The sequence below is a fragment of the Chelonia mydas genome, chromosome 10 (genome assembly GCF_015237465.2).
Source record: "Chelonia mydas isolate rCheMyd1 chromosome 10, rCheMyd1.pri.v2, whole genome shotgun sequence".
NCBI classification, from domain to species: Eukaryota; Metazoa; Chordata; order Testudines; family Cheloniidae; genus Chelonia; species Chelonia mydas.
Window position 1 is genome coordinate 13978245 of NC_051250.2, and position 9525 is coordinate 13987769.

Consider the following 9525-nt stretch of genomic DNA (forward strand, 5'->3'; position numbering starts at 1 on the left):
TGTGAAGACTGACTTGAGGTGTGTTTAACAGATGTGATACACTAAGTCCACCCAACAAAACACAATACAATAGGATGAAGGGAAGGTGAGAATCAAGACTCAGCATGCACCAAACCCCAGCTGCTCCTTGTATACTGCCTTTATTTGATTTTTGGAACTCCCTTTCTATGGAATGAGTTAGTGGGGCCCAACTAGAGATACTTGTCTCCTAATTCCAAGCTGTTTAGGGCATCATCTTCAGACTTGTATGAATATTCTGACTTGGTATACATACATATAAACAAGGGGTGCTCTTTTAGAGCCAGAAGGGGATACCCTTACTCACATTGAGTAGTCCCTCATTCCCCAAGGAGTCCCATCAAAATTCATCCCTTTGTGAACAGAGCTCATTACTATGGGCTACATACTGCCCTCGTTTACATGTTGTGCCCCCGCACTCCACTCCCAATGGCTTCAATGTAGAATATGAACCTGTGTACCTAATTCTGCTCTTGGTTACTCTGAGCTAAAACTGGAGTATATTCATTGACTTGTTGGGGCTTGCCATCTTTTTGCCTTCTTCTGTTGCATGACGCATCGGTCACTTGCAGCTTTAAACTCTTGTAAATAGTGAATTCTCTGTGACTTGAAGTCTTTAAATCATGATCTGAGAACTCAACCAGAGGTTCTGGGTCTATTGCAGGAATGGGTGGATGAGGTCCTGTGGCCTGCAATATGCAGGTGGTCAGACTAGATGATCATGACAGTCCCTTCTGGCCTTAAAGTCTATGAGTCTATGTACATCATTGACAGGATGGTGTGGGAGAACCGAAGCAATAGCACTGGACTGTGTGTGCAGAAAATAACTGGGCATTTTTTTTCCCTGTGAAAAGGTAATTTACGTAAATGTATCCACAACTAGCATATGGCAATAGCTCACAACTTTGTTAATGGAAACCTGGTGATCCGTATCACTTGTGTAGGAGACATTTGCTCGGGGGTTAATACAATATTAATGTTAATATCAATGATCGATCAGAGAATTTGCAAGAAAGGCATAAAGTATTTAATTATAATTACATCGAGAATGGCTTTGTAATGGCTACGACATTTGAATAAGGTCACATCTAGCCCTCACCCCTGTTATGTTGTTCTATATTAAATGCCATTCACTTTAAGTGCTGGAAACCTTTCTGAAGTACTCAGAATATAATACTCTGGTTAAATTGAAATATGTCCATTCATTTTTAGAAATGTGATTGATATCCTTTGCAAAACAAATGTTAACACACATTTGTACACAAATTTCTTTGATTGTATGTTAGGGAAATATAACAGTCTTTCTTAGCAGGCATTTTACTGTGTGCAAAGGAAAGGGCTATTTGCGAATATAAATTCAGCGTACTGTGAATGGCTTTAGCTCTCTGATGTAAATCTTTACATTTATATTTCCCTCCTCTGCATTTTCTAACACATTTATCCAAATGTTACTCCATATGTCCGGTCCTGCCTCCATTGAAAGCAATGGCAAATATCCCATTGTATTCAATAAGAGCCAGGATTGGGCTCAGTATCAACCTTTGCTGCAATTTAGTTATCTTTTGTTCAAAATGTCACCAACAAAGAATACATAGTAAGAAGCATATTTGTACATTTAGCAGCAGAAAAATATATTTCAAATATACTGTATAGATTTACTGTAACTATAAACTAAACAGCATTGTCGCCCTGTTTAAAACTAGTAAGAAAAACAGTTTTGCATATAAAGCGGTAATACATAAATGTATGTATAAACATAGAGGGGCACACATACACACACACACACACACACAACTGAGTGCATACATAGATAGAGATACTAAGTACTGACATGCCCTTGCACACCTATATAATATGGTAAGGAGCAAATTCTTTTCTCATTTACAGTGATGTGAATCCATGTCCACTGGCTTTATTCTGTTTTTACATCAGTGTAAAGAAGAGATGAATCGGTCTTCAGATGACTACACAGAATATTCATTGATTCAATGAGACTGACAAGCTCCCATCTGAAGGCAGAGTTTGGCCAAAAAGAAGGATCCTTTGAAACTTTGGAAGGCATGCTGTGATGCAACTTCTACATGGTTCGCCACTTTCTTGTTTAAAAAAGTATTTAGCTAAGTTATAAAAATGCCTAAGGATTTCAAGTTTTATATTGTTGAAAACAAATAAGTATTTATTTCCAATTTGTAATAAATACTGCTGCTGGTAAACTGTAGGTAGATGGCAATATTTTTAACACCAAGAAGACATACATCATGCATTTTTACAACATATAAGTGCAGCGATATTGCTCCCTTTCTCAATAACAATATATAAGAATATATAGTATAAATGTACAGTATATATTAGCAACAATGTAAAATAACTTAGTGAAATGTCAAAGCTTCTGGATAAAAATTCAAGTCATGCCTGAGCATACCTTTTGCACAATTTTGCTTATCAGCTTATCATCTCAGCTACCTTTGTTTACCTTGAATTTATGTTACAAAAACAGAATTTTGTTCTTTATATAATTGCCTATTACACCAACTCGTATCCTGCGCTTTTTGTTTGTTTGTTTATTTGCAAGGTTAAGTCAAGCCACGCCACAAATAAGCGTTCTGTGGAATCCATCGTTAGGGAATGGAAAACAATTGTGCAAAATGTGCTTGAAAAAAAATTGGTCATATCTTATCATTGTACATAATTGTAATTTTTTGTTAAAAATATCCATCTATAGTGTATAGGGTAATCAAGCTACAATACTTTTAAATGGAGCTCATGATCCTAATGTCAATGTCTCTACATTATAAATCTCACCAGTTTTGCTGAAATTGTATCAAGTACCACTTTGGTGATTGCTTGCAGGAAGAATCAATAAAAATCCACTTAATAGGAATGTACAGCTTGTCTCAAAGCAGGTAGGGGGACCTTACTTTTTCCCACATTTTGTCAGTGGATACAGTTTCTTGCAGGGCCGATCCTTCATTTATGCTTACTAAGTAAAATATGTGCAAGGGCTTTCTTACATCTGAGGAAAAATTGTTTTAACCATAGATATTGTGAGTCTGTCAGTGTCTGTAATATCAGCCATCAGAGTTTACCAGAATTCAGCAGCCCTGCAATAACTTTCATGGAATTAATTGGAATACTATTTCACTTCCTCTGGCTATGCACTTATACCCCGATTTGCAACAAAAATTCCATAATCGTGCAATGAATAAGCATATTTGTCAAATAGCATGGTGACTGACCTATGCTATATACTACCCAAATAGTCCGAGCCATAATACTAAATGTAGCTAAATAGGATGGGCTAAATTGTTTTCTTGACCCAATTTAAGAAAAAACCCACTAGATTCTCAGTTGATATAAATCAATGGAACCACACTGGATTTACAACAGCAGAAGATCTGGCCTATATAGTGGAGTTAATCCTAATTTACACCAGTGTAAGTGAAGTCACATCTCCCTGGTCTTTTACAAAGTACGATGTGACAGAAGCAAACTGAAAGTAGATTGATTTAAGGAAGAAAGGAACATCCATGCAAAGCAAGCTGGTGTCAGTGATATTTTAGAAAATAAAACTGCAGTTTCATAAGATATCAAGGTCATCAACTGTGTTGTTAGTTAGATATTAGATTCTAACCTCAGAAAACTAAGTTCTTGTGGTATAAATAGCATCTCAGCTGGCTGATCAAGTTACTCTTCACTCTTTCTGAGTACTACTGTGGAAAAAGATGGCCAACTGATGATACTCAGTGATACCAGGCTGTTGTATAGACTGTATCACAGAATTTGTTACCAGGTACGAATAATATCACATTGTCCAGAATGGGAGATTAATTTTTTGAGACTCCAGTAATTGGTATTTATTATCTTGCATATGATACTGAGATCTCAGAACAGGCAAAGGGTCTGGGGCTGAAAGAATGTAATCAATGCTAAATTTAATTTCAGAGTCAGATTTTCCTAGGGAGGCGTTGTTTAGGCTCTGTCTGTTGGAGGTGTTGTTTGGAAAGAACCCAGGAGGCTCCAAGAGTTTGGGTCCAGATTCGGCTGGCTCGCATTTACTTTCATGACAGGAGATGCTGTATAAACCAGAATCCATGGAAGACGATTCAGGGGAGGAAGGATCTTTCCCTCCACTTGGTCTCTGCTCTTTGTGTTCCCTTTTCATGTTCCTTCTTCTCCGTCTCCGCCTGTAATTCCCATTTTCAAAAAGATCCAGCATTGATTCACATCCAGATGCAAAGCTCCAATAGTTTCCTTTCCCCTTCTCATTCCCTTCTGTTCTGGGAACCTGTATTCATTTAAAGGCAGTTCAGTGTTTGTATGTGTTACAAATGCTGCTGCTTAACATCTGTGTTCATTTACATTCAAGAAATGGTGTAAACATACATGACAAGCCATTTAAGCCTCTTCTCCTTCATTATATTACTTGTAGGCACAATCCAGCCTCTTCAATTTGCTTTATATTAACATAAATCAGAAAGGAACACACACATTACCTTTTCAAATGACAGCTTGTGGGCTGCAGAGAGATTTACAATTATTTGGAGCTGAATTGTTTGGCTTCCCCTCTTTCCAACATTTCTTTGGGAGACTATTCCCCACATACAGATATTTTCAGTTGTGCACAGCATGTATGCAAATATACAGTTACTGATCTTACCTTTACAAAACAACTGTTAAGTGATAAGTTATGTCGGATGGAGTTCTGCCAGGCTCTTTGATTTGATCTGTAGTAAGGAAATTTCTTCATTATAAAATCATAGATGCCAGACAAGGTCACTTTGTTTGAAGGACTTTGCTGGATGGCCATTGCAATTAAGGCAATGTAGCTGAAAAAGGAAAACTCAGAGTTATGCCATTGCCTTGTATGTATATATTTTATAAGTAGGATCTACCTCTGTCTCCCACACTCACTCACACATAGATGTGTATATGATTCTTATAAAATTATAAAATTCCTCCTTGTCCTACATTTTGGTTGTGTCACTCCTTGACCTGAGATGGCTCTTACAGACATCAACCAGTCTGCTCAGAATCTTTTTGCTTTAGTCTAAGAGCAAGATCCCTATTTAACACTCATTGATTCATACAGCATGATACACCGGCATTACTTACAGACAATTGAAACCCAGTCAGGCTGTTTGTCCTTTCACTCAGCAGGCAGTGCTTAGATTTAAAAAAACACCAAAATCTCAAACTGCTCAAGGAAAGTTTCCCTAAACTATTACGCTCCAGTGAAATGTACCAGACTGTGGGACTCCATCACTCCACTGCCTCCTATAACTTCAGGGCTGGAGAGCTCATCACCTTGGCTAATTAGAGGGACACCGGATGTTATCTTTCCCCAGACCTATTCATGAACCCACACAGTGCATCTTTCTTCAGTTGTGGGGACATCCACATTTATTACCTTAATAAGCATCTTACAAATTGGATTAATTTCCCTCAGTATCCCTAAAAAGTGCAGAAGGGGACAGCTCAAATCTGATGATACAAAGGAATCCAGGACATTAAAGGCAGAAGTTTCACTTTCCCCAAAGTGAAGGAGTGGGAATGGGAAGGGGAAGGGGGAGTGGGGGATGGAAGAAAAAAAGACTTATTTCAAGGGGAAAAAACTTCCTCCCCCAGTTCTCTGTGCCTTGAGGAAACTACTTGGAAGGATACCTGTACTGGTTTTTAGAGAAAGCCAAGGGGGAATTCCCACTATCGGACAGTGCAAACAATCTCTCTGGAGAAAGGAAGACTTTGAAAACTTAACCTTACCTGTATGCTGGTCTGGTGAATTTTTTCTCTTCATCAGAACTACAGGTTGGATAGTCATCCCCATCATAATTAAAACAGTTATAGGGGTACTGTGTGTTATCAAACATCTTCCTGCTCTTGGTTCAGCTCCTGTGGAGTGAGAGAGATGGAGTGATGTTTCTCTTTCTCTGTGACTGGGTTCCCTCCTCCCTTTTTCCCTCCCCTCTGTCTCATTCTCTCTCTCACCACGCGCGCACACATACACACACACACACACACGCACGCACACACACACACATACTTCCTCAGTGTTGGGGTGGAGATTGTTTTTGTAATTCTTCAGTCCCAAACAGCCAGTCTGTTAAGATATTCCTTTTGTCAGTGGTGTTGTTGCATCCAATCTGCTTACAGGAAAGACAGCTAATAACTGATTAAATTGGTGAGTTCTCCCATGAACCTTTGAACTTGGGTGTGGACTGCCAGTAGCTCTCCTCCGGCTCTCTGGGTGGTCTGTGCTGGAGAGGGGCCAGGCGTTTTGCCATCTTTACATACACAATGTGACAAACGCAAACAACATGATGTTAATAAATCATGCTCCAAGGTTTGTTCTTGTAAATTAAACTTTGAGAACAAAGTTTCTCCACCCTCCCCTGTTTCTTCCTGCTCCCTTCTCCGCTCAGCAGGGTGGCTTTGTATTTATTTATTTTAAGAACTCGACATACAATAAACAGACATTCCAGCCAAATACATGCTGGCCCTGATCTGTAATCTATAATACACTATAATAGACATAAATTATATTTCCAAGGCTCAAGGAAACTGTGTCCACTCAAAGAGAGCAGAACAGAGGAATCCGAGGGACTACTGTCAAGCAGCAAAGTAAAAGGAAAATAGCTGTAGGCAGAAGAGCTGCCTGTGTGGGCTTTGATCTGGAGGATGAATTAGACGAACAGCCCTGTGCGTTGGCATCCAATAGAGAAACAGTGTAATAGTATTTCAATGCTTTGGCGTGTTTTCCAACAAGTGACGTAAACCAAAGACATGACACAACGTTTCAGGGGGACTAAAAAGGTGCATGCCACACGGTAATTCCATTATTTGAAGAGGGCTATTTCCCAGGATCTAGCTCGAGAAGGAGATGCACATCGGAGAAGGAGAAAGCAAATCGGTGTGCTGACAGTGGAAATATAAAAGCAGAACTGCTAGCATTACTTTATTTTCTACTGCATCTTTCATACAAACTACATCCCCAAAGCCCTTACTGAGTGAAAGAATAGGATTAGGGTGAAATCCACTCAAGTGACAAGGAGAGCCGTAAAGTGAAGTTTAAGCGGTGTGTAGAATTTTGCCCAAGCCCTGGGCATTGGAATGAACTTCACCCTCACGGAATTAAACAATAAGCAGATACTGACTTCTCTTAAGAGTATCAAGATTTACAGACCAGAGAGGTAAATACTGAAAGAGGTAAAATCATGATCTTTCTCAGGTCTATATAACAATATGTAATAGCAGAGGGAAGGTAAAAATATGAAGCAGAAGCAACGGAGTACAGAGATGTTTTCAGAGGAGATCTGAGAATAAGCCAGAGCAGTTATGTAGAATCAGGAACACACCTACCCCAAATTACAATAACAATCAGCAAATGCATGAGATGCGGATTCCAAAAAGTCCCTTAATGCAAAGGCCCAGATCCTACTGCCATAGGATTCAGTGGGACTTTTGCTGTGGAGTTAAACTGGAGCAGAATCAGGCACAAAGAGGATAGCAGATGTACGGCTTGATTCTCATTTACATCGACTTCCAGAAGGGTGAAAAGGGGCATTAGTATCACAGAGAATCAGGGCCATTAATGTCAGTGGGGTTTCTCATACAAGGGAGGCAAGAAGGATTTAAGGCACCAGTAAATCCCCAGTTCAACTTTTAGTAGCAACTCTTCTCTTCTAATGTAAGTTACCTCAGTGAAATTCCATTCAAACAGATGATTTTTGCCAATGTAAAAGGAACAGAGTTCAGCCATTGGGTTCCAATTTTGTATTTTCTGTTAGTAAGTGTTTTTAAAATTGAATAAGGTTTTAATTATAAAAATGGCCTGGATTAAAAAAAGAGTTAAAACAGAATCTATTTTAATCAAAAGGCTACTTCTCATATAGTTAAAGTATTTAATAGGTAATGTTTGCTGGAAAGGAATTACGGAAAAGTAATAAAACTTGATAACATTAGGAGCCCTTTTTATTTACTACGGTTTACCACTGCGCCAGTGGGGCTGATGGTCTCTCTGTATGTATGGCTAGGGGCGATTGCTGGGAGACTCTTTGAAGGCAATAGGTAACTTAGATAATAAAAGGGATTTTATCTAATATAGAAGTGCAAAGCGTCAGGTTGTGTCTTTATGTTTGTTTGCTGTGTTACTTGTATGTTTGCTTTCTCTTACTATTTCATCTTTGAATATGTGGTTTTTCTATTAAATAACCTTTTCGTTTATTTTTACCCAAGCAGGTCTCTGGTGTGCAAACTGTGTAGAGTGTGTGTGCCAAAGAGAACTGCTAACTGGGGGGCTGGTTTCATGCCTTTGGGAGCGATGAGCCAAAGGAGAAAAATCTGAGTGTCTAGTAGTTAACAACTTAGGGAGGACAGATTTGGGGAGACTCGGGACTGGAAGGGCTGATGATATCACTCTGCAGGAAGTAACTAGGCTGGTGGAAGCCAGGGTGAGACTATGCTCATGGGTAAGATACTGGTGTCAGGGATCTGAGCCAAAGTTGCACAGCATAGAGGCCTCCAAGGTTACAGGGCAGGTGGTGACACAACCCCTTACCAGTCTGGATGATCCCCAAAATGTCACAGTGCCTGAACATGGACTTGGCAGCCTAACTCTAGGAAACCATTTTTGAAAATCTATGTGAAGGATGACCCAGAATAATAAATGGCTCGGCTTTGGAAAGGGGCCTTTCCCCTCTAGGATGCTAATTTGAATTCAGTCCAGTCAGTAGTGACTGAAAGTCATTACCATTAATTGGTTGTTTGGGATGCCTTACATTCAAAGAAGGCGTGGTTTCAGTCCATTTTGCAGGGGCCCATAATAAGGACCAGCATAGCTGGCATCTTTGATAATCTCAGGAGCAAGGACAAAGAGAAAAAAGAAGGAACGACCTTCTCACTTCCAGATGTGGTTAGAATTAAGGCATGTTGGCCAGGCCTGTGGAGAAATTTATATTGTTGCTGTCTCTTCTGTATCTGTTCCGTGGACAAGTATTATTCTTATTTATTATTTACTGAGAGCCAACAGTGGGCTATGACCTCAGTCTCTGGGGTGGCAAATTGCACCCAGTTTAAATTCACTCAACATAGAAGAACAAAGCAATTCATTTTTGAGTCCTAGAAGAGCAAAAAGAAGCATAAATTAAATCTAGTAAACTTCCTTTTGAAATCCAAATATGTCAAAATAGTTGAATATTTTTCAACAGTATTTTAAGGCCCTACATGCTAAATTCCACTCCTGGGTTAACATTTATGGCTCAATTAAAATCCTTGAAAATAATGTTTACAAAGAAATGTTGACAGACCCCTAAATATGCCATAGCAGAGTTAGCAGGTGCCATGATTATTGTCGCAAAACATGTTAACAATAGTTTTGTCTTAGCAGCTGTACAGTCATTATAGTTTTACTAGAGTAACTATAACTCATTCAAGGCGTTATCATGAAAACATATTTTAATAGGCTATATTTTTCATAAGTTGTATATTTCCAGAATGCAATGCTGTAAACCA

The 9525-nt window shown here is 39.1% G+C and overlaps 1 protein-coding gene across 1 annotated transcript; it reads right to left on the bottom strand.

Moving 5' to 3' along the window:
* Positions 1–1025: 1025 nt before the first annotated feature.
* On the bottom strand, positions 1026–6028 carry FOXL3 (forkhead box L3). The gene is made up of 3 exons (XM_007065365.4): positions 5779–6028; positions 4676–4844; positions 1026–4303 (listed from the first exon to the last, which is right to left on the bottom strand). The coding sequence occupies exons 1-3, from the start codon at positions 5883–5885 to the stop codon at positions 3821–3823; spliced, it is 759 nt and encodes a 252-aa protein (XP_007065427.1). The 5' UTR covers positions 5886–6028; the 3' UTR covers positions 1026–3820.
* Between the last annotated feature and the right edge of the window lie 3497 nt (positions 6029–9525).

Coding starts and splice junctions, on each gene's coding strand:
- FOXL3 (XM_007065365.4), bottom strand. CDS start 5,885: ATGTTTGATAACACACAGTACCCCTATAACTGTTTTAATTATGATGGG. Junction 4,845..5,778: donor TTCACCAGACCAGCATACAG/GTAAGGTTAAGT, acceptor TTCCTTTTTCAG/CTACATTGCCTTAATTGCAA. Junction 4,304..4,675: donor TTAACAGTTGTTTTGTAAAG/GTAAGATCAGTA, acceptor AAATGAATACAG/GTTCCCAGAACAGAAGGGAA.